This window comes from Plasmodium inui (genome assembly GCF_000524495.1).
Source record: "Plasmodium inui San Antonio 1 unplaced genomic scaffold supercont1.27, whole genome shotgun sequence".
Classification (NCBI taxonomy): domain Eukaryota; phylum Apicomplexa; class Aconoidasida; order Haemosporida; family Plasmodiidae; genus Plasmodium; species Plasmodium inui.
Genome location: NW_008481861.1, coordinates 81,527 through 109,108, shown reverse-complemented (window position 1 = coordinate 109,108; position 27,582 = coordinate 81,527). Strand labels below are relative to the sequence as shown.

General features: G+C 47.8%; 7 protein-coding genes across 7 annotated transcripts; 3 read left to right on the top strand and 4 right to left on the bottom strand.

The window, feature by feature from the left end:
• Positions 1-637: 637 nt before the first annotated feature.
• Positions 638-2,068, top strand: C922_04666 (tRNA pseudouridine55 synthase; the record flags this gene model as incomplete). Its single annotated transcript, XM_008820245.1, has 1 exon — positions 638-2,068. One exon carries the CDS (start codon positions 638-640, stop codon positions 2,066-2,068), a length of 1,431 nt encoding a protein of 476 aa, XP_008818467.1.
• Positions 2,069-2,512: 444 nt separating this feature from the next.
• C922_04665 (hypothetical protein) lies at positions 2,513-3,304 on the top strand (the record flags this gene model as incomplete). Its single annotated transcript, XM_008820244.1, has 1 exon — positions 2,513-3,304. The coding sequence occupies one exon, from the start codon at positions 2,513-2,515 to the stop codon at positions 3,302-3,304; it is 792 nt and encodes a 263-aa protein (XP_008818466.1).
• A 620-nt stretch (positions 3,305-3,924) lies between these two features.
• Positions 3,925-10,260, bottom strand: C922_04664 (hypothetical protein; the record flags this gene model as incomplete). The annotated part of the gene is made up of 2 exons (XM_008820243.1): positions 3,925-4,015; positions 4,196-10,260. 2 exons carry the CDS (start codon positions 10,258-10,260, stop codon positions 3,925-3,927), a joined length of 6,156 nt encoding a protein of 2,051 aa, XP_008818465.1.
• Positions 10,261-11,646: 1,386 nt separating this feature from the next.
• C922_04663 (hypothetical protein) lies at positions 11,647-14,163 on the bottom strand (the record flags this gene model as incomplete). The annotated part of the gene is made up of 1 exon (XM_008820242.1): positions 11,647-14,163. The coding sequence occupies one exon, from the start codon at positions 14,161-14,163 to the stop codon at positions 11,647-11,649; it is 2,517 nt and encodes an 838-aa protein (XP_008818464.1).
• Positions 14,164-16,858: 2,695 nt separating this feature from the next.
• On the top strand, positions 16,859-17,335 carry C922_04662 (hypothetical protein; the record flags this gene model as incomplete). Its single annotated transcript, XM_008820241.1, has 1 exon — positions 16,859-17,335. One exon carries the CDS (start codon positions 16,859-16,861, stop codon positions 17,333-17,335), a length of 477 nt encoding a protein of 158 aa, XP_008818463.1.
• Positions 17,336-17,556: 221 nt separating this feature from the next.
• Positions 17,557-18,799, bottom strand: C922_04661 (hypothetical protein; the record flags this gene model as incomplete). The annotated part of the gene is made up of 5 exons (XM_008820240.1): positions 17,557-17,646; positions 17,830-17,907; positions 18,089-18,201; positions 18,566-18,604; positions 18,784-18,799. The coding sequence occupies 5 exons, from the start codon at positions 18,797-18,799 to the stop codon at positions 17,557-17,559; spliced, it is 336 nt and encodes a 111-aa protein (XP_008818462.1).
• A 787-nt stretch (positions 18,800-19,586) lies between these two features.
• Positions 19,587-24,515, bottom strand: C922_04660 (hypothetical protein; the record flags this gene model as incomplete). Its single annotated transcript, XM_008820239.1, has 1 exon — positions 19,587-24,515. The coding sequence occupies one exon, from the start codon at positions 24,513-24,515 to the stop codon at positions 19,587-19,589; it is 4,929 nt and encodes a 1,642-aa protein (XP_008818461.1).
• Positions 24,516-27,582: the final 3,067 nt, after the last annotated feature.

Genomic DNA, 27,582 nt, shown 5'->3' with positions numbered 1-27,582 from the left:
TTTTCTTTACTCGCGATGGCAACTTCGCATAGGACGATAAACCGGTGGGAATGATTCCCCCAACCGCCCCCGTTCCTGATCTTGGCACTTTCTTCACTGCTGCGATTTATTTCGTCCCGCTTTGCCAAAGGGGGGAAGAGTCGCATCGTCCTCTGGGCCATTTCACGGGACAGCAATTACTACGTTGATTTCGTTCCTTCATCAGGTTGTATATTAAGGCTGCTTTGCAACGGGGGGGAGAGTGCCAACATGGTAGGAATTGTCGACATGGGGGGAAGTGCCAATGGAGCGGGCTCCATTCATCTCGTGCGCAGATCGGCAAAGAAAAAATAAAAAAGTTTTTCACACCGCTACAGTCAGTTCTGCTTCTTTACTTTGAGGTGATCCGCTCACCCCCCCATTTCTTTGGGATTCTTTTCTCCCACTGTGCTTCGCGAAGGGGGAGGAGCGGCACCCTGTTACAACGGGTGAGAAGCCGCAATGGAGTAACTACTCAGGTGAAGCCTGCTCGGCAAGGGAACGGACCGCACAGAGAAACATAGCAATGTTCCCTCACAGTGGCATCCAACCGTTCACACCGCTTCTCATCCGTTCACCCCACTTCCCAACCCTTCACACCAGTTCCTATCTCCGCAAAATGCCTCGCGCACCCCTGGCGCTGCGCTTGTGTGTGCTCTGCGCACTCCTTCCCTTGTTGGTGCACCCAAGAGGGAGGAACCCTCACACACACGAGGTATCCCTTCTGAAGGCCCTCCACAGGAGGGGCAATCAACCCATCAGCAAGCTGAGGGCCGCTCCAAGTCAACGGATACACCCTCTGCCGGAACCTCCGCCGTCGCTCCAGACATTTGACCACCCCCATAATGGAGGTAACAGAACTAAACTGTTTTACCTCTGTGCAGCGCTGAAGAAGCTTGGAAGACTCCGCATTGTTCTGAGGGGACGTTCTAATTCTGCGGGTGTGTCGAAAAATGGGGGTGAGATGAAGGACGGAGTGGACCCATCCCCTCGGATTCCCCCTCCCAAACGAGGCGTCCAAATGGGTCAACAGGAGGACGCTCTAGGGGAACCCCCCAATAAGCCGAATCGCACTGCCAAGATTGCCCCACGTGAAAGCGAAACAAACAAAGGAGAAACCAGACCGCTCGAGTCGGAAACTCCCCGGGGGGGCCAACCCAACTCCGTCGACTTTTATATAAGCCTTTACAAAGATCATCTTCTCAAACGGCACAGCAAAATAATGGAGCTGTCCCCCCCAAGGCAAAGCGAACAGACGGAAAGGAAAAGAAAAAAAGAAGCCACCCTTGATGATATCCTATACGGGGGTCTTCTAAATATCTACAAGCCTGTAAATATGTACTCTATGAAAGTCTGCCAGAGGGTCAAACAGGTCCTTAGAGAGCACTTCAAACATGTGAGCCAGACAAACTTAAACTTCAAAGTGGGACATGGAGGGACATTAGATCCTTTCGCTGAGGGGGTCCTAGTCATCGGCATACAGAAGGGAACCAAGCAGCTCATTGATTTTTTAAAATGCTACAAAAAGTATTTAGCCTTAGGCCTCTTCGGCTTGGAGACAGACACACTGGACCGGGAAGGAACAGTAGTAAAGACAAGCAGCCAATTTGTGAAAGGGACCTCTCACTTGGGTACCACCACCCATGATGAACGTGCATCACAAGAAAATATTACTCTCGCTCTGAGTAAATTTATTGGACATATCGATCAAACCCCGCCACTGTACTCCGCCAAGCGGGTCGACGGAATGAGGCTCTACGAATACGCTCGAAGAAAAATTGCTGTTCATATCAAGCCAAATAAAGTACACATTCAGGATTTAAAATACTTAAACCAAGTGGACCTCCCCTTCTTCGACTTGGAAATCAAATGCTCTGGCGGCACGTATATACGAAGTCTCGTGCGCGATTTTGCACACGCACTGAACACGCATGCCACGTTAATTAAGCTTATTCGTATCCAACAGGGGGGGAATTTTCTATATGAGCACTCTTTACACTACGATGATATAAACATGGAGAATGTTAAGAGGCACTTGATCAAGCTGTAGAAGAAAACAAGGGCCTCCTCGGGGGGAGGGATGTGCACGCGCGAAGTGGGGCGACTGCATATAGCGCGATTTTTTTTTTTTTTTTCGAAAAGTGTCACCTGCACATGGTCATACACATCCCGGATGTACTCACATAGGAGGTTTTATTCCTCCGTTAGGGAGATCACAGATGAAGGAACCGTCCCCTCCCCTCCTGTGAGGCGCTGTGACCTTCACAGAAGGAAGAAGCAGCCAAACAAAATACCCCACTGGAGGAGATTCCACACCTGTGGGTGGGCTCTATATACACAAGGCGAAAGATCACACCGAAAACACACCACGCTTTTCATGTCAGCTAGGCAAGTCTACCTCCTGGCTGACATGAACAGACAAAGTGAAACCGTTTAGAGTCCCACTCCTTGTTAGTTCCGTCCACCGAGACGAACAAACAGAGCTAAAATTAAGATGGTGAAAATCGGCAAAAAGCTGAAAGGTTTTGACGAGGGGCTACATAGACATGAGACACACATAGGGGGGGAAGGGACCCAGGAGAAAGACACACAATTGAGGAACGGATCCAAAGAAGCAACTGGTCAAGAGTTCATCACCCTCCTTGGCGATAATGTCGGAGAACATCCCTCCATAGAAGCAATATATGGGCGAGGACCACTCGAAGACATCGTTTCAAATGTTTGCAGTAGCAATGTAGACCAGGAAGACATAGACGCGTACCTCAAACGCAGTGACACGTCCACCCTTTTAACACTCCTTTTGTACAAAGTTTTAATAACGAGGCCAAAAAATGTAGTCGATTATATTACGGACGAGTTAGCCATTCTGCTCAACCATGAACCAGAAATAAAAGAAACAGAAAAGGACGGCGACGTTGGAAGGGACTCATCCAATAGGATTCCATTCAAAGACCAGATGGACAGGAAATCCAGCGCGCTAGGCGAAACCGATTTCTCCGTAAAGTGCACCCCACCCCAGTTAATAAACCATAAAACATTCCTTGGGGGCAGTTTTATTACCCTGGACGATTTATTCGACGCAGTGAAGGTCATCAAAATTGAAAACTGCGATAAAGTTTACTTTAATAGTTTATTAAAAATTCTGCGCCCCTTCGAAAATGCTCAGAATAGGGACATCCTCCTCAAGGAGAATGTGCAGCCCAACGAGTGTATACCGCTCAATTGGGCTCTCTACCTCACCACCACTTTTTACAACAACTTTATTGGTGGTGCGTCCGGTGTGTGACAGGGTCTCTCCATTTCTTCCGCGACTCCAGGTTGCCCCCTTCCTGATGACCCTAACGAACGTCTTACTGACTCAGCTGTGTATTTTTTTTTATTCTGTCAGTTGGCTAGCCATATTGTGTATTTTCTTTTTATTGCTCTATCTGGCTAGACAAGCTGTGTATTTTTTTTTATAGTCCCATTTGGTTACCCAAACTGTGTATTATTTTTTCCCTCATTTGCTTAGCTGGGGAATAACAATTTGGAAATTTTTTTGTTTTGCCTGACTGTGCAATAAACCATTCATTTTATCATTTCCTTTTTCTTCGCCCCTGGGGAGTTATCCCCGGCGAGTCCCTAGTTCATGGTGGCACACTCTTGGAAGCTTCTTTACCATGATGTTCTCGGTAGCGGTGTTCCTTTATCCAACTTTGCGGTAGGAAGAAAAACAAAAAACGACATCGCAACGATTATGTGCGCGTTTTCCTTACCGGCCACATGATAGCCATGGTACGTGCTGTGTAGAGGGAACAAAATTGCAACGCGCCCCACCAGAAGCAGACGTGGACGAACGCACGAGGACGCACAGGTGCAGGCTCTACCCAGCGGCAGAATCGCAGAGCAGCACCCCCCAACGGGCAGCTACGCATCGTCCTTCAACTTGTCCATAATTTTTTGCAGCGAAATTTTTGTCTGCGGCTTCGGGTCAGGCGGCAAAAACTGCATTTGTAGCCTAGAGAGGGGAAAAAGAGAAGGAAGCTCAATATGTCAAATGGATCAAAGCCTAAGCACGCAGAAATGCCACTAAACAACACAGCACCTGAGCAAACGGGAAGGAATACAGACGGAAGCAACACAATCGCGCTGCCACACAAACGGGCTGCGACACAAACGCGCTTCCATACAAACTCACTTGCTTAGCGACTCCCTCGTGTTGTTTTCACTCCTCAAACTTCGCAAACTGCGTAGGGTGGCGGAGTTGTGCCCCTTCTGCTCGCTCGAATGGGTATCCTGTCGCAACTTTGGCCGATTAGCCAAACCCAAGTCAGGCGGCATCATCATGTACTCCATGGGTTTACTCATCATCTGATTCATCAGGGTGTCACAACTTCCATTCTGCTCCCACTCGGCTCCTTCGTTTTCCCCCTGCACATTCACATCATTCGTTCGCTTGAACAAGGGAGTCAACTTTGCACACTGGGAATGATTTAAATCGTCCCCCCTCTGCATTTCTTTGTCCTCCAAATGGTCAATGTAGATATGCTCATCACTTCCATGATTTGTTGCTCTATTTTGAAAAAATTTCTCGATGATAGCATTTGTGCTGACTCGACTTTCTTGCTTCGTTTCGCTTGCACACAGGTGTTCGTCGTTGCTATCCGGCTCATCACAAGGGGGATTCTTCAAAGCGTCTCCCTGGGAGAGATTGTCTAAGCAATGTTCGTAATCGTTGTAAAGGTATTCCTCTTCCCAGTGGGCATCTCTCTTCAAATGGGGTTTGCGCTGTTGTCTGTTTTGGGCCTTCTCAATGTCTTCGATTCCACCCTTCTCTGAATCTTCACCCTTGAAGTGAGACAGTTTGGAGGAGAACATTTCACTTGTGTAGTTTCTCCCGCTGCTTCCATGTAAACACCCGCCATAGAGGCTCTCTTCCGATGAGAAGGTCCCATTCGCACTGATGCTCTTCCTTAGTGGATCCCGGTCACAGTTATCCTCTCTCGCGTCTCCATTCGAATGGTCATCGCGCATGCTATTACGCGAGCTGCTCAGGAAATGGACCCCATCAGGGTCGCCATCACGATCATCATCGCGGCCGTTGCACACGAAGCGACTGGACACTCCTTCCCTCCTTTCCAACTGCGCAGCTACCCCCCAGTTCATGTCCTCATTGCTCCTCGTGTCCCGCAATTTCCTTTTAATAATTGGATGGTTATCCCTGAGGAGGAGGTTGCTCTGGTTGCTCTGAAGATTGTCTTTCTTCTCCACAGCGGAGTCGCAGAAGGTCCTCTCCACTGCATCCCCATCCGATGTGAACTCCTTCTCATTGGGGTCAAAAGGGGTAACTTGCTCATCCATCCTCCTGCTTGACAGTTCCTCTGTTTGTTCCTCCTCCTCTTCTTCTTCTTCTTCCCCCCCGAGGGTCCTAACACTGTATGCTGCTCCCCTCATGGTGATGTCCGGTTGGCTTCCCATACGATCGGGAGAAGCGTCTCCAATCTGGTCAACTCTGGAGAATTGATCACTAGATCTCCAATTCTCCACTGTGAGGGGAGGCACTTCTGAGGGGGAACATACACTGCTCATTTTTCCGTGTCCTCTCAACGGGAGTGCGCCGTGCTTCGGTTGGCCTACCTCGTGGGGGAAGTCCCCCCAGTGGAGGGGCTCTTGTGGGTAGGGGGGAGCGTGCCCTTTCGGGAAGGTTCCATCAGGGGGGGCATTCCGGTTCACCATGTGCGGCGGTTCCAGCTGTTGCAGCGTTCCAGTTGTCCTTTCCGCCCTCTCCTCTGCATGATCTGTCCCCTCTAGCTGCCCTTCCCGGGGGCACTTCAAAATCTGATTAAAAATGACGATGCTCTTTCCCCTCTTAACGATGAACGCGTTGGCTGCATCGTTTCCGTATCTGCCGCAGTAATTGGTGGCGGAGAACAGAGTGAGTAGACGCCGACTATAGCTGTATCTGTATCCCTCCTGCACACACTCATGTCCTCTAATGACCATCTTCAGTTTGTTGTTCTTCAAAAAAGAAGACAATCTCCGCTGACCAAACTTGAGAGTGATCTTCCCTCGACTGGAAGGGATAATGTCCTCCCCTAGTTTTAATTTTTCCAAAAGGAGCATGTCTTGTTCATCGTCATAATTAATCGGATCAGACCACAGGGTGTCGATAATGATCTTCTGAAGACGCTCATAGTTACCGCTACGGCTATCGCTACCGTTACCGTTGCTACTGCTCGTCCTGTCGACAAACTGCGGGACGACAATCGGCTTGTGCACGTCTGCAAAGTCTTCTACGCTATAGAGGCTGTCCCCGATGCCTGCATGTACACACAGGATGTTTCCACCTAGTAACACGGAGAGGGGTAAGAACTCCAGCACATCATTAATCCGATTGAATAGCTCATATGCATGAGCTTGTATCACTTCCCCCTGGTATCTTATCAATCCTGTTGTCTTGATATTTCTCTCCATCTTGTTCTCTATATCTGCATAGAACCCATGAACATAGTTAAACAACCTCTCCTCATGGTTCCCCCTCAGAAGATATATATGCTTTGGGAAAAGGATCTTCAGACTGAGCAGCAGACAAATGACCTCTAGTGAATGCTTCCCCCTATTTATGTAATTTCCCAGGAAAACATATTTCACGTCCTTATCGTTTCCATCCATGTATGGAAGAGTCTCCTTTGCTTTCCCCCCCCAGGAAGACACTCCATTTGTCGTGGCTACCTCCTCCACGGTTAGCCACTCGTTCGTTTCTCCATGCAAAGGCCAATTGTACATATTAAAAAAGTCCAACAGATCGAAAATGTTCCCATGTAGATCTCCAAATACCTTGCATGGGAGATCCACGTACTCAATTGAATCCTCTCCCTTCAACACCTTCGCGGCTTCATCACAAAGAAGGATGATGTCGTTGTAGTTACACGCCGCTGTGCAGACGGTGTCGAACTTCCCATTGTACTTCTCTCTCTTCTTTTTGTAACTCACTTTGTAAAAGGTCGTGAAGATCTTAAATGCTACGTCCTGGTTCAGTCCAAACAATTTTGTCCTGTCCGTTAGGTACTTCTTTCTGTACGCCTTAACTATTTCTTTAATCTTTTCCACGCAGCTTCTCCAACTGCGTTGGGGGGTCATGCGACTGGCACGCTGCTCCTCATGAGTTGGATTCTCCTTCTTGGCCATCTCCTCCTTGTGTATGGGATTTTCCTTATGGGGGCGCTCCTCGTTATGGCCGCCCTCCTCCTCGTGACCTCCTCCGAAATGTGGTATGCTTTCGCTGCTGCTCGGCCTGTCTGGTCTCTCCCCGGGGGGGACCATTAGCTGGACATTCGCCTCACTGCCTGACACGCCGCACTCTTTCATTTTGTCTTTTTCTTCCTCGTCAACCTTCTTGTCCCCTTTTTCCTCGCTATTCAGGTCGATGCCCTTTGGGGTCTCATTCGAGTCGCAACAGGGTGGTTCCTCCACCGCTTCCCCCGCAATCTCCGATTGTTCCTCTGATGGTTCCTCTGATGGTTCCTCTGCTGGTTCCCCTGATGATTCCCCTGATTGTTCCTCAATTCGCTCCTCGGATTTCTCTTCCTCTCTATTCTTCGAACTCCCCGTGGAATCCGCCGCTTCCCTCTGCACTAACTCCTCAGGGTCATCGTCCCCCTTAATTGAAGTAGCGCTTATATGCCGGGCCTCCTCCGAATTGGGATCCCCCGTGGTAGACTGTCCACTGAATTCTGCAGAGCTGCACTTATGCACGTTGCAGCCTTTCAACTGCGTCCCATCCAAGGGGTCCACACCCTCTTCGTCCTGGCTTGTCCCCTCCGCAGGGTCGAGACTCTCTTCCCTTTGCTGACACTTCTCCCCGTCGATTGGTCCATTCAACTGCACACTGGCTGAATTAGTCGTAACCTCTGCGTCAACCGACATGGGGGGGCTCCTTCCCCCCCCGTAGGTACACAGAAAGTACGTCTTCACTACATTGGCCACGTCGCAGTTGGATCTGAGGAGGTTCTGCGTCCCCTCAACTTTCCTGTTCAGCACAAGGCGGTAAAAATGATCGTAGCTAACCTTCTCACACTTCCTCATCAGTTTGTCCCGCTCGACAGCCACAAATTTCTTCATCTTCTTCTTGTTTCCCTTAAGTGCCATGTGCTTCAGATTTTTCGATAGCTCATACAGATGGTAGAGGAAAACGAACATCTCCTCTCTACTCCAGTAACCATCTCTATCCAGATCGTAGGCCCTAAAGATCAGCTGGTGTCTTAACTTCCCTGTGTCTTTTGTAATGTCGTTTTCCATCTGCGGACTGCAAGCCAGCATGCCGATTAGGAAATCCGTCTCGCTAACGTAGTACCTTCTACATCTATCTAGGCAGTTAAAGATAAAAAGGATAATCTTCTCCGAAGAAAAAACATTTCGGTGAAATTCAAACATGGTCTTAAAACATTTGAAGGAAATGAAATTGGGGTATTCTGTGTGTGCGTACTGATTGAATAAGAACTTGAGGAAGATGATTTTCTCGACAATTCCGTTGCTTTTCTGTGTGTCTTTCTCGGTGTCTTTGTCTGATTCTTTGTCTACCTCTTTGTCTGTGCCTTTCTCTATCTGGGGTACTACTCGCCCAATCAGTTGATCCATGCTGCTGTCGCGCTCTCTCTTGAAGTGTCTTCCGAACGCCTCCTTGTTGTGTCCGTAGGCGTCGAAAAGGAGACTGTACAGCCCGTACCTCTCCACGTGACCCTCCCCGTTGTGCGACGAAATGATGTTCTTCACCAATTTGTTGTGCGAGACCCACTGGGTGAAGTCGCTCTTGTTGTAGGTGCACTGGGTGGAGCGGTCCGCATCCTCCTCACAGGCATCTTTTTCATTGGCGGGAGCCGTCACCCCATTGGTGTCCTTGCTCCACGAGCGCACCGCCTGTCCCTCAGGGGGAATCGAATCCTGATTCTCCAGCCCATCTGAGTAGCCTCCTTCGTGCCACTGGGGCATAACTCCCCTTTGGAGGCCCTCCTGAGATAGCCTTCTAACAGCCGTTTGGCCATACCATTGCGCACCGCTCTCGTAGTTGCTCCCCCCTACTGCCACCACCTCGCAGTGATTGCTATCGCTTCCGGGAAGGAACCCTTCGTTACTACCCCAGGGAAAAATATTCCTCGGAAGGCTCTCCACCGAGGCATCATCAGGGTAGCACCTCCCCTGGGCCATGCCACCATACATAAGGGGGTCAACATCTTTATAGCTATACTCTGAGGTTCTACTCAGGCGACCACTGCTCCACTTGTTAACAAGCCCTGCACCTGCTTCCTTTCCACTTTGATCCCATTTGGTAGAGCCATTTTTTGTTCTTCCATTGACTGGAACCAGAACGACCCCCATCATTCCTCGTGCAGAAGGTCCCACCCTGTCGTATCGGACATTTGGAAGAGTGTAATAATTGAAAGCCTCTCTTGAGGGACTCCCCACTGTTCTTTGGCCCCACCAGGGAGGAAAAACCTCCCGACGTATTTTCGGTTGAGAAGACGCCACAAGATTACCATTCATTAAAGGTGCCCCTTTGGTGTGCTCCATTCCCGCAAGGGGGGGAATCTTCATCTTCCCGGTGTCTTCCCCGTGCTTTTCCCCTGTGTATATTTTTTCCATCATTCGGGGGAAACACCCAGCATGGGATTCCGTCACCGTCTGGGCCCCTTGATTCTTATTAGTCAGTTCGCTTATGCTCCTCCCACTGGGCTTTCCCCTTCGTACGCTCGGACCAATTCCCCTCCCCTCGATGGGATTCCCCATGGGATTCCCTTCCCCGCTCAAATGATACACCTCTGGTGAGGGCGCGGCGGACGAGTTCACCCTTGGGGAGTCCACCCGTGACAAGTACACCCCTGACGAGTCCACAAACGTTCTGTCATCTGGCCATTGCTTCCCATTTTCATACCGATGCAGCAAAGACGCCGAGCCCTTCGCGAGGTTTGCTTGACTACCCCCATCGCAACTTCGTCGCGCCCAATCCGTTTCGTGACTTCCCATTCTTCCCATCTTAAGCGCTGTCAGGTTGTTTATCTGGGCGGTTGGAATGGCTTGGCTCCCATTTGGCATGCCCCCCTTTAGCAGGGCTCCGCTCGCCGACGTGTGGTATCCTCGTGCATATGTATTGGCCGGATAGGGGTGTTGTGGCATGATCACACAGGGATGCCTGGGCAGCGCGTCATAAAGGCTGTCTTTCTTCGTCACGTAGGGACGGTTCGTCCTCGTCTCTGCAAAGTTCCTCATCTTCCTCCCCCCCGAGTTGCTCCCCCTGCAGTAACCCTTTCGGACGGAGCCACCCACCAGATGGTCACTTGCTCCTGGGGGTGTCGCACGCAGGGTGGCACAATGAAGAGTCAGTGCAGCGCTTAACTGGACGAGGTTGTAAAAACAGAAGTAAAAAAAAAAACAAAACAAAAAAAACAAAACAGAAAAAGACAAAAAAAAAAAAAACTAAAATGCATTTATACACCCATCTGTGCGCACATCCACGCACACATTTTCTCCTTTGTGTGCCACTGGGGACTACAATGACGAAAAAGTTTCTGTCCCCCTTGCCACTTCCGCTTTCCTTCCTTTTATCTGAATTGCCAATCCCCCGTACACGCCGCTAAGTTGGGGAGACGCGGAGCAGAAGAGGTGATACAACAAGGGAGGTACAAAAAAAACAACGCTAATAGAGCGAACAAGAAAATGGAGCAAACAAAGTGAACAAAAAAACGAAGCGAACCAATGGATGTAACGAAAAGACGATTCCGACTTTGCTGACGGAAGACAACACACGTCAGCGCAAGGGAAATACGGAAAATAATTCTTCCCCCCATGGAAAAACTGCCCCGCATCGATATACCTACCCAGCACGATTGCATTGCACAGTTACACCGCATACACATCGCATGCGCGCTCTGCCGCCAGACGATGCATTCCTGTGCACGGCTGATTGCCGCGTGTACCACCTCGGAAGGAAATCGCGCGAAAAAGAAAAGCAAAAAAAAAAAAAAGATAAGAAAAGAGAAGAAAAAATAGAAAAAAAGAAAAAAACAAAAAAAGAAAAAAACAAAAAAAGAAAAAAAGAAAAAAACAAAAATCAAATAATATCACATCGCACCGTATCACATGTCGAATAAAACAAGCCGGTTGACTATTCGCCATTTTTTGAAGCCATTTTGGACAACTTTTGGGGGCCCGTCCACCACCTGCTTCTCTTTCCTGTCCAGTGTCCATCGTCAATCATGCGCTAATCGCAAAAAGTGAATTTAAAAAAATTTTTCCATCGAGTGATGTCCGGGTCGATTGGAAGTTATTTTTTGTTTGGCCAAAGGGGGGGTGAAAAAAAAAAAAAAAAGGGAAGAAGGAAGGAGGGAAGGAAAAGAGTAAGTAATAAAGGGAGGATGAATGAAAAAAAGAAGCGGCGGAAACACTAATGAGAAATTATACACAATGGGGAGCGCGTCACGCGAGAGGAGAAGGCAGGCCTGAAAAAATGAAAAGTGTTCCACATGGAGAGAATCGAGGCGGGAATTAGCTGCCACATGAGGCCTGTGGAGCTTTTCGTGGCAGGCAACAAACTGAGGGAAACACGGTAACAAAGACACCTATGCCACCCTTCCAACAGCTACGATTGTCACTCCTCTACCTCGACGAAACCTTCGCCACGTGCACCGACTTCCTGTAGAAATAGTATGATTGTATGTCCAGCAGGAGCAACAGCAGGAGGATGAGCAGGAAGATGTAGAAGCCGGACGATATCGACTGGCACTTCTTCGTTTCCTCATTTAGCGTGTAAAAGTACCATACGGAGCAGTCGGGGTCCACGCAGATATTCAAGGCTGGCTCGTAAAATTGATCCCCTATGCACTTGGCCCTCTGTGTACATCTTTCATTTGTGTAATGGTAATCTCTCTTGTTAGCGAACCCGACTCTGTAATTCTCCTGATCCACCACCACATAGAGGTTATTAATTACGTACGTTCCGAATTTAATTAACGGCTTGGTGGTCCTCCCGCTGTTCTCACTGGACACTCCTTCGTGCACATCGGGAAGTACGCAGAGATAGCCGTCATTCGGACCCTCCTCACTGATAATGAGATTGTCCAGGGGGATATGCACTTCTTGAATGGCCGTCGTCTGTGGGGGAGAGTCTCCAAATGGGGCTTCATTCATACCGCTCCTTCCTCCGATGTTGTTGTCACTCACGATGTCGTTATCGGAAAGGTAAAACTTCAACACAGGAAGTGGCCTCTTTCTTTCCTCCACGGAGCACATCCTCGGCACGGTACTCTCATCAAAGTTAACTTCCTTCCTCTTCGGAATGCACCTCTCGTCATTCTTATTCACGGGTAGGTACTCCATCAAACTCAGCCAGAACATCTTCGGAAGCACCAGACACTTGCTGCTTAGGTCAATAACTCCCTGCCAGTTGCTACTGTATTTGCCAAATATATTATTTCCACACACTTCTAAATTGTAGAGCGTAAACTGCATAAACGAATCGGAGAAAATGCCTCCTCTTTCTCTGGGCTCCGACCATACGATTGGCCCAAAGTTTTTTTTATAATCTCCTATATGTATTTCAGACGCTGTTCCATCCGGTTCCGCTGTTGCATCTGATTTTTTTCTGCCTGCCTTCTTCGGAACAAACCTACCGTAGGATGAATCCCCTTTTTTGGAGTCCTTTTGGCTAGCTAACTCCACGAACGGTTTCACTGATCCTTCGGGCAGATTAACATCCAAGGCGTACAAAGAATTGTTCTTCTCGACGATATTGTTCCACGCACTGACATTCCTGCAGCTGAGTTCTCTTCCGGCCAGCCCCATCATCCCGTCCGTGTCTTTGAATAGGCTCCACCCCTTGTACAGGGTCAGGTCGGTCACCAGCTTTACATCGCTGTTCTGGAAGATGGTGTCGTCCGCGTTGACCCCTTTGTCCCCGTTTGCTCCTTTGGCTTGTCTTGCTTCTTTCGCTTCACCTTCCGCTGTCTCTGCGGCTGTCCCTGTCGCCCTCCCCGCCTTCATCAAATCGACGATCTCCACGTCGTCCGATCCCTCCACGTGGCTCTCCGTGAACTTCAGCGAGTCGTAATACATGCTGGGATAATCTGCCTTGTTTTCCAACATCAAACTGCTATCGCTATAACATTCGTACGGCTTCGACAGGATGGCCGGCAGGCACAGAAGATCGTTATTGCACCAAGTAGAATTCCTAGACGTGTTTGGATCATAACAGATCCGATTCTTCTCCTCATCCTCCTCATCTATGTGGCACGCTTGAGAATCCTTCATAAATACATATATCCCCTCCACTCGACTGTTCAGTGCCAGCTTTAATGCTTGTCCTCCCACTTTTACATTCGTATAGAGATTCTTGTTCGCAGTAAAATGCACATTTAACACCCTTCCTTCGAAGGTATCATCTGCTTTAGGTACCCAAATCCTTTCTCCTTCTAAGTGGTCCTCCTTATCAGACGCGAGCATTCTCCTCATCGTGGTGTACCTCTTGGGGAACATGTCAAAGAAGCTATTAGAGGGATCAAACGGCATTGAAGCTGATTCTTCCATTTCTTTCTTCAATCTCCAGCACCATTTAATCGACTCCTCTTCGTCCTTCCCATATGAAATTGCTGCCCCCTTGGGGATCCCTCCAAGGTACAAGACTTCACTGTCGGGCCATAAAACCCCCTCTCGATGTGCATCCCCTTTCAAATGCGCACATTTCACGTTTTCCGAGTTCTTCATGGACTGCCTAACCTCACCAGGGTGAACATACCAGCTGCTCATGAGCTCGACCTCACTATCGAATTCTTCCCATCCACTTCTGCTGTTCCTACAGGAGAAGTACACCTTCCTGGGAAATCTTTCTCCATTGCTCCTTCTAACCCCTTGGTTGACGCTATGATATATTTGATCATCCTCCTTGGCAGGACTGTCACCTTTCCCCCTAGCGTCTCCCTCCCTGGTTACACCCAAATTCATTCCACTTGAGAGGAAACTTTCCAGCGTGATGATGCTTTCCCCCTGCCCCTTCTTCCCTCCCAGCACTGCGTCATTGTGCTCCGGTCCCCCATAAAGAGGTAGCAACCCCCACAGAAGGAACGGCAGAAGGAGCGGCAGAACAAACCAGCCTCTGTATTTTACATGATTGAAATCCATGAATTCGTCTTACACGTACAGGCATACATACGGACGAACGGACGTACACACATATATATGTGCATCCATAGGGGGGGAAGCAAACCTCGCCGAGTTGCCTCTTCTTCGTGCCTGCCCAACTCCTAGTGGTGTCTTCTTTCTCGCCTGTTCGCACTGCCGTGGAGGGTGTCTCGGGCAGCCCGCAAAGAGCCCGTAAAGTTGCACTTCACAGTGAGTAATCTGGTGTCCCCAGACTTTTTCCTCGCCTTGAAATGCCCCGCCGCAACACTAACGCAGTTATGTCACAGTTATGCTACAATTCTGTCGCAGTTCTATCGAAATCCTTCTCCGCCTTTCACCTTCTTGTGTCAGCTTCTCAAACAGAGCCAAATAAGAAACAAGGAAGGTGAACCAGGAGAAACAGATCAAAAGAAGCCAGGGTGACTAATAAGCACGAGTCGAAGGGGAGCGGAGAAAATCTGTTGATGCGCAAATCAGACCACACCAAAATGAGGAAGTGACCCACTCTAAAAAGCAGTTTGTTCATCCCCGTCGCGTCACGAAAAACTTAAGAAACATGTGTTTCGTCGTCATCCCTTTCCATCCTGTTTCTTTTTTTTTTTTTCCCCGCCATCTGTTGCTTTAAAGAATGCATATAAACTTTGATATATATATATATACATATATATATATTCTTTTTTTTTTTTTTTTTTGGTAAAATTCACCTCCCTGTGGAACAATTTCAAACAAGTTCGAAAATCGCAGGCCAAAAAGAAGAAAAAAGGAGTACCAAGTTGGGAAGGAAAGCCCCCTTCTTTGTCAACTCGTTAGAATAGCGACTCCTCTGATTAGCGACTCCTCTGATTAGCGACTCCTTTGATCGACAACTCTTTTGAGCAGCAGCTCTTTTTCCTTTTGACCAACTTGATCGACCTCGTTTCACTTCTTCGCCCCACAGTGACAGATGCGGGACAGACGCGCGAAGGCGCAACAAAAGCTGGAACATTACCGTATAAGTGTGCATAAATCGAATAGAATGGGGGAGGTTAGCGATGCTGGGAAAGGTCGCCATGTGTTACCGCCCTAAGGAAACAGACCCTTGCAGCGACATATGCCAGAAAAGCAGCTCCTACGGGGAAAACTTATACCTTTGGGAAAAGGGGAGGTGACCAGTCCTTTTACCCTCGCTCCGGTGGATCTTTGAGGATATACGTGCTTGTGTGAACTTTTTTTTTTCGCACCCCTCGGTTCAGAATTCTCAAAACGGTGTGTATAGACGGACTGATGATGTTCAATGGTTAGAGAAAAAAAAAAAGAAAAACAAAGCATCCTGGAGAATGCCTTCCCCTCCGTTTGAATACTCCTTACTTAACGTCGATTTTATTTTTCCTACCGCGCGGTTAACTCAAATTAGTTCCTTGTCCCCAACTAGTGGATTCCTTTTTTTTTTTTTTTTTTTTTTACAAAGAGGAGGCATCCATATGTGTACAATAACCAGGTCCGTGTTCACCAACTGATTGATGGCAGTTGTATGTACCTACACCTCCCAGACATATCGACTCTGAGTATTGTTCTTTATCACCTCCCGCGTCATGCTCTGTCCCTTGGTCCTTTTCAACAGCACACTGTTTATCTCCGCGGGGGGGTTTCCTTCTTTTTCCCTCTGACCGTGCCTTTAAAATACTCAACGTCATCTCGCACGTTTCTGTCCTCTTTCAATTCTGTCATGGCCCAACCCGAAACACTAAAAAGTGTAGAGCAATAAGGCTTCCACAAATAGGTTGTGCAACGAAAACAAGATGCAATTGTCGCTGTCCCCTCCTGTGCGCCATTTTTTTCTTTCTTTTTTTTGTCTCTTCTTTTTTCTTCACGTGGAAAATAGTAAAACCGTATTTTTCCTACATTCAGGAGTGCACACCTTTTTACATTGTTTCTGTACTCCCTAGTTCTTCAAGCTTCCTCCTTTTCCCCCCTTCTTTGTTTATTTCTGATCTTGTTTGTGTTCCTGTTCTTGTTTGTGTTTTCTCTTTTTTTTTTTTTTGCCTGAACAGCAATGATTTCTTCAGCCGTACACAACCTGCCCCAAATGGAGCGACAATTGAAATTAAAATTTTTAAAAAAAAAAAAAAGATTTTTCAAACTTTGTAATCATCCATAAATGGATACACTTGTGTTCTACACATAATGACGAGTTAGGACTTGCGCTCAAAGTATGAATGGTTCTTTTTTATTTTATTTTTCTTTTTTTTTTCATTCCTGCCAGACGTAGATAGAAATTATCTAGTGATGGATGTTCGTTCCCTTGACAAGAGGTTACAACTAATGTTCTTTTCCCTCCTCAGTGGGTGTATTCCTCCGAAATAGGTTTTCAAATCTTTCTTCTCCCCCCAGCGTTGCACAGTTCTGAGCATGTGCCTTTCCTAGCCAAATAGCCTGACCCGTTCATACAATTCCGCGCAGCTGCAAAGAGGACATGGAACACTTAAACACTAAGAAAAGGATAATGGTTACTCGACAGACGCGCTGAGAGTCCTGTGGCATGGAAAAAAGAGAGAAAAAACGACAAAGAGAACGGAAGAGAGAACGAAAAAAAAGAAAAAAATGCCATTATATTCCCTGCAACTCAGCTTAATCAACAAACGTCAGTCATTCCAAACTTCATCAACCCTGTCTTTCACCCCACATATTTTCCCCTTCAACTGTACACATGTAGAGCATGCTCATTATGAGTAACTATTACTACATCTTGAGCAGTGCGAAGATCTATGTGAAGCATTTTAAACGATTGAAATGTTACAAAACAGTAAAAAAATGTAGAAATAGAGAAAACGGTTTTAGTCCTAAAGAAGGAAACTTACGCATCTTGTCCAGAATTGCTAATCGTTCGACATATAGAGACCTTTTGCAAGAAACAAAAAAAAAAAAAAAAATCGCTCATTTCAAGGACAAGAACAGGGAAAGGGAGACACTTACCCATGGAACCAGTGCGAATGACCCTATTCACAATTACCTACTCGCTGCATTTGAAGAAAAGTATAGGGCAATCTTAGGCACACTCTCCGTTGCCAATCTAGATTCCTTGGAAAGTGAACTTCAAGATTTTTATTCCATCGGAAGAATTAACTTAATTGCTGAACATTATAAATCATTTAGCAGACGTTTGAACAGCAATTTTGATTTGCTTTTCAAATAACTACGCAACAAACGTTTCTCATGTTTATGGTCGAAGAGAGGAGGCCCTACAGAGTCCTGATCTGACAACGGAAACCTTCCCCCTTCTCAACAGCACACTAATGCAATGCCGTCCTCCTGGAGGCCAGGGCCCACACATGCATGCGCATATGTAGGAATGTCCCCTATCTGCCGGTATATCCGCACGGACCATATTTCCAACGCGCACAATGCGCCCTTCTGTTATTGCCTCTTGAACTCATACTTCTTGTTCTCGTAAAACAGGTCCGTCTTCGCGCTTCCTAGGTTTACGATTTTGGGGCAGCCGTCTCGCTAATGGAATATAAGAAAGACAAGAGGAAAGAAAAAAAAAAAGAAAAAACCAAATTAATTTGAGTCAAGTTAAGACAACTTAAGTCCAGAAGAATAGAATGTGGTCCATTCCCGTCCTGCGTAATCACAGCGACGTGATAACTTATACACGGGCGCATTTCCGCACATGTGTGCACTCCTTACGTCCTTCTCGCACAGGCAACACTCCTTACAGTAGTACGCGTCCGATATGCCCGTGGCTCCGCAAATGATGCATCTTCCCTGGGGACGGGGGATGGGTGAGACAAATATAAAGAGGCAGTCTCCTATCGGTTGTCTGACCAATATGAGCGCAGGCCGGCAGGGGAGTGCACCCCTACGAATGTGTAACTTTAAGCGGATCTTTCCACGGGAAATCTCCAGATGAGGCACTCTTCTGGGGAGAGCCCTTACCCGTCCCTACCTGGTAACTTCCATAGTTACACTCGTCACATATCCGCACGAGGGTGTAGGGCCTCACATACGAGTCGCAGATGGGGCATTTCCCGTCGCACTTTTCACATAGCCTGCCAATGGCTGCAAGGTTTGAAGGAGGAAACACATAGGAAGAATTAAATTCAAGGGGTTAAAAATGGAAAGAATATGACATCCACGTGGATGAATATGCACGAGGAGGCACATATATCGTCGTAATACGGTAGTGCTGCGAAAAACTTCAGATGTTGAGTAAGGGGGTGTACACTACGCGAATGATCAGAAGGGGGGTTTGGGGGTGTCCGCTCAGCCAAAGTGCCTCCCCGACCCATCCTATAATTGTGGAGCTGCGTTCGTTTCCTTTGTTTCGCTGTTTTGTCGCTTTGTTTTGTTTCGCTATTTTTGTTGTTCCGTTTTCCTGTTATCTTTTTTTTTTTCTCGTGCGACCATTCACTCTATGTTTTACCTATCCCAGGCTGCTTGCGGCACATGATCAGGTCAGGGTCTGCGCGGGGGGTGGGGGGCAAACGACGATGAAAAGTTTATCTGCCCAAAGAGGGTCGCAAAATTTAAAGCGACTTGTCCAATCCAAAGGCACCGTCGTTTGTTCATAACTGCGCAGGAGCTGCTAATCAGTAGGGATTCCCTCATTTTATTATTTTTCTCTTTTTTCTTTTTTCTTACGATGCTTGGCTGCCATTGTTGTTGCGGCGTTGGAGGGGAACAAACACGTTGGCAGGGTAAGTCCGATGTGGTCAGGTCATATTCTCCTTCTGTGTCATTCCGCGTGATTCCACGTGATGGGATTCGCGGCAAACGAAAGGTCGCAACAGACGAAAAGTCTCAGCAGAGGAGAAGTCGCAGGAAACGAAAACTCGCAACAAAGGAGCAGTCCTCACGCGGAATGTATGCTCATACTTATTTGTTCCTATCCTCTTTTTTTCGCAAAAAAAAAGCGGCAGACATTTTTTATTTCCCCTTGACGCCCCGCGACAATGTTGCTACGCACGGCGAAACCGACCTGTGCAAAAATTGCTCCTTCCTTTTGGAAGCGGCTGAGGATGCGGCGACGATGACAAATCGTCCAATTTCCACCAATCAACTGAGACTCCCTTCGTTTCATTTATCGGAACTCAAATGTATGGCTCCCCCCTTGGGGGTACTCCCCCAAAGTGGGTTCATTTCTCCTAGCAAATGCGTCGCGAGTGCTTCCACTTGATGCGTAAGTTCACCGTCATGCAGGGGCGCAGCGCCCTCTTGCCGTAATGAGGGGAAATAGAAAAAGGGGGAACACAAGAGAAGGAAAGGAAAAAAGAGAAATTAAAAGAGGGGGAACAAAAAGAGGAAAAACGGAAAAAAGGAGCCGCAGGCTGCGGTGGCCAGGGGCACGGTGGGGCAAACGGTAGTGAAAAGCAGGAATTGAGGAAAGGAGCCAATGGGAAAAGCGCTTCCGCACTGCACCTCTGCACTATTACACTTCTATACCTCTACACCTCTCCACCGCCGCGCCCCTGCGGCATGCAGCGCACGTCCACCACGTAGTGATAAACACGCGGCGCGTAGGACTTAACGCGCTCCACGTGCAGTATGGAGATGACCCAATTCGTCTTGTGCTCCAGGTAATCCTTCAGGGTCAGCTTAAAAATCTCCAGCAGTACGAACTGAGCGAAGTGGAGACTTTCGGGGACCTTGTTGCCTCTGTAGGGGCTCTTGGCCTTCTTCCCGAATTTGTCTCCATCACCCGAGGTTACCACCTCACCGCGGGGACACGACTTCCCAATGGAGGGGAATGCTTCACTTTGCAGCTTGTCCGCCACGTGGAGCCCACGTCGAACCAACTCAGTCAAGGACAAATCTGTGACAGCAGTCTGGCTAACCCCCTTCACACTGCTCACGTAATCATATGTAGAGACTCGCGAGAAGAACTGCTCTTCGAAAACGTTTTCTCCAACGCCGTGTATGTGGAGTGTACCCCCCACGTTATCGTCTAGAAGTTGAAATGCGTTACACCAGGCTTCTACGCTGTGCGGCAACAAGCCGAGAAAAACACGATGACATCTCCGAACGAGCTGCGCATTCTTCGTCACGACAAACGAGTTCTGTCTTAAGATGTGCAATTGGGTTGTCTCAATGCCATTCATCTTTACTGCATCCCTCAATAACCTCAAAGAATCACCATTAATGTCACACGCGTAATACTCCTTTATCTTCCCCTCGCCAACAAACTTTAGCAGAGGAAGAGTGAAGTACCCAGCACCACAGAACAAATCGACAACGTTTTCCTTGCTTACCACCATGTTGGATGGATCTAAATAGAGATTTTTTATCCTTTCCTTTTCCGTCCCATTTCCAGAGCAGAACATGCATTTTTGTAAGTCCAACTTATACACAACGTTATTTTCTATGTGTACCGTTTTGGTGTTCCTTCCGAGCACTAAGTGGATTTTATTTTTTCTCTTCACTCCTTCTATTTGTTCGTAAACAGCGATTGCTTTGATTCTTTTTCCTCGTGGGTTGGTCCTTATCCCGTATTTGCTGTAATGCAGCTCTTTCAATTGCTTCTTCATTTTGGCTAGCTGGTACAACTTTACTGCTCGCCGTCCTCTGTATGGAGGGGAGCACCAGGGGTGGTTAAGAAGACCCGCTTTTTTTTCCCTACTACAATGGGATTTCTCTCTCCCCCCAAGGGGGGATTTCCTGCCCCACCGAGCTGAAACCGACAGGCCGCGCAACACGGTGCGCCTCCTCGCCAGGCTCGAAAATTTAAGAAACGTTCCAATGTACCTCAGGCGCAGTCTTGGCTGCCTCCTGGCCACCCTCCCTCGGTGGCCGCCCCGGAATCGAAACCGGTTGAATGCGTCTCTCACGTCCAGCCAAAGCGCGTCCACAGATGAGATGAGCTCCCTATGTTTGCACTTCCTCAGCAGGGCCCTCAGGCGGGCATACCTCCCCGTCTGCATCTCCGTGCACTTCGATGCACTTCCCCAAACACACGTGCGGTACAGCCGGAGAATCGACCCCAAATGCTTATAGTGGAAAATTACAATACCCCCCACAACTTCATACTTGCCACTGGCCCTGACGATGAGCTTCCTCTCAGACTCGCTCAAGTACTTCTTCACCTTCTCATTAGCAAAATTGTAAAACAGATTTGTCAGACATCGCTTCAAGTTTGTTTTTTCCTCCCCTCCCTGGGGACTCCTATGTATGTAGAAAATTTGCCCCTCCTTTGTAAACTGTATCTTCTCAAATGGAAAAAATCGCCTGACCTGTTCATAATTTTTTAGTGTCTCTATTTTTGCCAAAACTGGTACGAAAAAGGAGTCTTGATCGTTCCCGCCACTTGTACCTTCTTTGTACACCTCAATTTTTCGACCCTTATCGAAAGCCCCTATCTGCTCCAAAGCGGTTTTCACCTCCTTCACGTAGGTTCGGTTCTTTGCAATTAGGTAGAGCAGCTCCCCTGGTGGCTTCTTCCCTGGGGAGGTCGCCATTCGGCTGTGGCGGACACTCCTGTGCGATTTTCTTTGTGGCCTCTTTTCACTCTTCTCGAGGTAAAGATACGATTTCGCCAAGTCAGGCGCCCCTCCGGCTTCTTCGTCAAGCAGGTTGTCTCCCTGGTTCTTTGCCCCATTTTCTACCCGTGTGTCTGCCGGGTTTTCTATGGCTCTGTTTTCCCATTGGCACACTGGCTTTTCCATCCCCTTATACACCCCCGTTTCTAGCCCCTTCTCTACCCCCTTTTCCACCAACACCTTCCTACAATTCGCAACAACGGGCACGTCGAAGAAGCTTCCGAAGGTAAAGACGGTGCATCCGCCTCCGACCACGTACAGGTAGTCTCCCTCATTGACAATCTTCGCCCTCACGTACATACTATGGAAGGGGAACACACCCAGCCGGTACCACTTCCTCTCCTTCATTCGAAAGAGCCACACATCGTTCAGCGTCCGATGCATGTTGAGGCCTCCCATAAGGACAAAATCGTTGTGCCCCCACGCGCATGTCCCGTGCGAGAATCGATTCAATGGGAAGCTCGCTTGGCCATCCTCCCCACTGGTTCCACAGCGAAGGTAAAAAAAGCAGTCCCTCTTCAGGTCATACGTGTGTAGGTGATCCATATAATCTTCCTCACGGGGGTGACTCGAGGGTGCACCCTCAGCACAGGAAGAGGAACACCCCCCGACGATGTGAATCAAGTTCCTCCTTTTATTATACACCATGGTGTGGTTCTTTACAAATGGGGATGGGGATTCCCCCTCTTGTTTGGCCTCTTCTAAGCGATGCTTCCTCTCCCATTTGATGAGGGGAGTTGCCCTCATGGACATATCCCCCTGAACGGTTAGCTTCCCCTCCCACAGATCATTCAGTACTTCATTCTTCTCCGTAACGCCTCCGTGCACATAGAAGAGATAAACCTCCTTCTGCTTCTTGCGGTACCTCCGGACGAATACACACGCGTGTCGGTATCTACCGCACGGACGGAAGCTGTCCTCACCATCACCGCGCTCATCCCCACGCCCATCCTCACGAGTTTTCTCACCATTACTCCGCCACTCCGCCGCGCACCAGGTATTCCTTCGCACATCATAGAGCCAAACGTCACTCGTACAACATTCAGGGCTCCTCCTACCACCGAAAACACACGCGTAGTTTCTGTCCAGCCGGAAGAAGCAATGGTACGACAGCGAGGGCAACGGCGTCTGGTAAGTCTTAAGGCTCTTCCTCCTCACGTCGAATATTTTCAACTCACGACTCCTGACTCCCTTAGCAAACCCACCGAACAGGTAAATCTTCCCCTCCTCTATAAACATATCATGCCCCCAAACGAAGAACTTGTCCAGGTCGCCCTCACTGGAAAGGAGCTTCCACTGCAGTGAGGAGTCCCCCCCCATTGGGGAAGTACCAGTCCCTATGTGTCCCTCGCTCGACAGTTCCATGTTGTATTTTTTCAAATTTATTTCTCCTTTTTCTTTTTCTTCCTTTTTTTTTTTTTTTTCTTTCATCGCTGGGTTTTTCTCCCACTGCGTGTTAGGCAGAGTAGTGGGGCTTCCTTTTCCTTCACTTTGGCCTGACCAGGGAAGGTCCTTTTTGATGGTTCCCTGAAGGGGAAGTCTTACCCGTTGATCGCCATCACAAGGGCACACCTGCGCGCACTGTGAACGTTTCTCACACTTCAGACACTGCGGACATTGCACCTGGTACAACTGGAGGGGATGCCACTTGGAATCCCCCCCCAACGTACTCTCCCTATAGCAGTGGTAAAACCCCACAAGCTGCCTCAGATTGTGGTCCATCTTTCCATTGCACACGTGAAGCAGCTTCGCTATGGAGTCCTCCTCCAGTGAAAGCGGATCCTCCACATAATGCTCAAGTCGCATAGATCCCCTAATCGCAACAGTAACGTAACGGTTAAAGTTCAGAAGTCCGCTCTGCTTCAGTCCAGCCATCTGTCCCATTTTCAGCAACCTCAGTGCACTCTCCAGGTTGACACACTTAACGTGAATAATGAACGGTTCAAATTTAAAGAAGATCCTTGTGGTCTTTTTTGGGGTCACTATGGTGAGGTCTTCATCATCTGTCCAGATTAGCGCTTCTCCGGGATTATTCCGTCGAGCTACTTTCTTCCTTCTCCTACTTGGTGCGCTCCACTGGGTAGCTACCCCCCCGGAGTTTTCCTCCCTTTCCGTACTCACAGGCGGGGGAGTTGTCGCACCACCTAAGCACTCCGTTAAAATACGCTTCACCAACTTGGAGGCTTCTCTCAGATTCTGATGCATATGGCTGGAGTAATATATCTTCACATTTTTTCTGTGTTTTCTTTTCGTCTTCTCGGGGGGGGCGCTCCTTTCCTGCACAGTAGAGTCGGACTGATGATCTGAGTAGCAACCTCTCACAGGTGGATCAGCTGGCAACCCCCCATGGTAACTCCTCTTTAAGTACGAAACGAACGCGTCTTCTTCGAAGGTCCGTTTTGTCCTACCATTGGCAGTGTCTTTCACGTCGCCCCCTTGTCCTACTTCGCCTTCCTGGTCCTCCTCGCTCGCTTCGCCAAAGACGACTATCCTCCCCGAGCAGCACGAGCTGGTGAAATAATTGGGGCTTCTATTTATCTCGTAAATACACGGAGAAATTAGCAAATCGATGCTTTTCTTAATGGACTTGTCCCTTCCATCATCATTAATGTTCTTTTCCTCCACGAAGCGTTTAACCGTTTCTTCCATCTCTCTGGGGTTGTCTCCAAAAACATCTTCCCCCTTCGCCGCAACTCCTTCTTTACACTTCTTGTATATATTCATATAAATGTTGCACACGTCCTTTTGGCAATTATCGTAAATATAGGCGTACCTGGGGAGCTCCCCGTTCATGTCGACCAGCCTTTTTGCTTCTTTCTTCCTCCTCAGAAAGGCCTCCATCGTCGTGCGCATAATGGAGTGTGTCATGTGTACGTACGTGCATATGTAGGTACATATGTGTGTGGTTGTTCGCCTGGTTGCACGGGGGGAAAACACTTCCCGCTCGTTTTTCTGCTCCCTTGAATACGATTAAGAGGTATCCGTTTATGGATTCACAAATTACTTGTTACCTTCTCCGTTTCGCCCAAATGGAGCAGTACTGCGCCGCTGTCTGGACCTATCCTATCAACAATTTTGCAGCCAGTCTGTTGTGATGTGCTTCGCACAGTCTCGCCGCTACCCTCCTTGTGGACAACGTTACACCACTGGGAGTGAATGCAATGTTGATGAGTCCTCCCTCCTCGGTGCATACACAGTGGGGGTGATGAAGCAGATCTTCTCGCCTCTCTCCCTTAAGTGGTAGGGAAGGAACTTTTGTAGGGGATTCCCTTAAACAGGAGTTCCCTCCCAGTTGGTGGCTCCTTCATGCATGGGCGGATACGTATGAGAGCATACATATGAGAATACGTACGAGCATACTCTGAAGGTAGCATAAAATTACGACTTTTTGTTTTTTATTTCTTCTTCAAACTGAGTAGTGCACCACCCTCCGTGGTGCCCACCTATGCAGAAGTGGAGAGTCACCCCGTTAAGGAGCAGATTGATGGGAAAGAAAAGCAGCAAATTGACAAAGCAGCAAATTGACAAGGCAATAAATTGACAAGGCAACAAATTGACAAGGCAACAAATTGACAAGGCAACAAATTGACAAGGCAACAAATTGACAAGGCAACAAATTGACAAAGCAACAAATTGACAAAGCAATAGATTGAAGAGGTAACAAATTAGCAAGGTAAGATAGTGAAGTCCCAAATGGGACCCCCGGAACAGTAGACCTACAATGTTTGCTCCTTTGCAATCAGACAAATGAGTGCAGTGGTGCAGAAGAGGGAAAGAGTCATATCCTGGTCATATGGAAAATGGCAGTCTAGTAAAAACAAGAAGAACGAAAAAAGAAAAGAAAGGAAGGATTGCAACATGGACGCTGGGGAGGATAGCACACCTTAAATGCAGATATGCAACGCAATCCCTGGGACAAGCACGGGTCACCGCTTCATGTTGTAAATCCACTTTGGGGGCACGTTAATGTAGTAATTTCCACTCCTTCAGCGAACGCCGTCAACGAATTGTTTTCTCGCAAATGCTCACAGCCTCCGCCGTTTTTTTTTTTTTTTTTCAACATTCACTTAAACCAGAAAACGCCTCTATCTCCTACATAGTGGAAAAAAACGCATGCGACTAATTTGTGCCGCCTTGCAGCGATGTTTCCGAGACGTTGAAGCGACCTGGTTTTGTCATTCTCTTTGTTTCCTATGCGAGAAGTGAACCAACAAGAGGGAAGGCAAAACGGACAAGATGCGAAAAATAACGTCGCGCACCTCCTTTCACAGCTAATTGGTGCCAATTTTTCGTTCAGCTTAAGGAACCCTGAGAGAAGCAACTAAGGATTGCCTTTTCTTCATCTCTCAAATTGGATGTGCTCCCTTCATTTTATTATATATGTGCTGCCATCCTATTTGACAATCAGCCAATTGTTAAAGGGATAACACTATCTGCATAAGGGATGCGTGCCCCGACGTGAAGGTATACTTTGTGTAGCCGCAAGACCTCCCCCGTTGCAGCTGGCGCGGAGCCGTGTTACTCCCCCCACTGTGCTGTACCCTGTATTATTATATTTTCGAACCAACCCTAAGGGCGGGTGGTTATGGTTCATCGGCCATGTGCCATCAGTCACGCATCACCAATGCGTATTCTTTAACCCACGACACCCGCGCATTCGCGCCACATGGTATATTATTTATATACAGATTTATACATACCCTCATACATGCATACGTTGCATCGTTCGTATCATACGTCCGAGCTGGATGGTCGCCCTGACTTGTGTTTATCAAAAAAAAGGGGGATTTTCACACAGGTCGCCTAGGTCAAAACACGGTGATGTTGATTGTGTCTCGTTTCGCCTGATAACGTAAGGTTGCTTTTTTTTTTTTTTTTTTTTTCTGCTCACGCTGTACCAATGTGGCACACAAAGTGACGCACGGACTTGCTCGAAAGGTTCAGTTCGAAATTGCAATTTGGCGCTTTCGCTTTAAGTTGGCATTCTCTATGGCAGCCGAAGCCGTAGGCGCCGTCCTCTTGCGCTTTTTCCAAACATCGTTCGGGCGGACGAAGTGGGTTGACCATCTGCCCATGAGATGCATACCTTTGCCCCTCATGCGTTCATCCATACGTGCAAAATATAGAAGCATATGTGCCATTATGTACGTACGTATGCATGTATGCATATATATATATATTTTTTTCTTTTTGAACTCACCAAAATAGCCACCTTTCATCACTTTCGCAAAATTTGCCACTCTGTCCATGTATTCATGATTTAAGGAAACAGGAAAAAAAAAAAAAAGAAATCTCCTTTTGGCGCTTTACTCCTTAAGTTGTACGCTCATGCATACCGCCCGTTTTTCTGTGATCTCTCACGCACGCGCACGTCTGTATATTCCCACTTAACCTCGGATGCACGGGGACTCTTGTTGGAAGCAACTCCTAAATGTCGCATGCCCCTTCAGCCAGCAAAATGAATTTAAGCAAAGGGGGCATTTGCGCAACCAGCAGAGCCAACAAAGACTCCGCCAGGTTTCTCATGAATTTCAAAATTAAATGACAGGGAAAAGAGAAGAAAGAAGATACAACATAAAGCAAAAAAAAAAGAAAAAGAAAAAAAGAAGTCAAAACAAGACATGCAGGCAGCTGCACAAATTTGTGCCCATATCTCCACATGGCGCCCCCTCTTTTCATGTGCCCCTCACCGCTGCTTTACTAAGATTGATGAATTTCAGACATCTCCCCTGTGCTTGTACATATCTGTTTAACTTTATACGACCCCCTGTGTACGCTCCCGAGGGCAATTCTTCAACCAGTTAAAGGAAGTCTCCCTCCGACATTTCCCCTTTTAAACACGCATGTATATGTTAAATGCCCTTTACTTTTCCTTCCTTTTTTTTTTTTTTTTTTCAAGAGGAGTTTT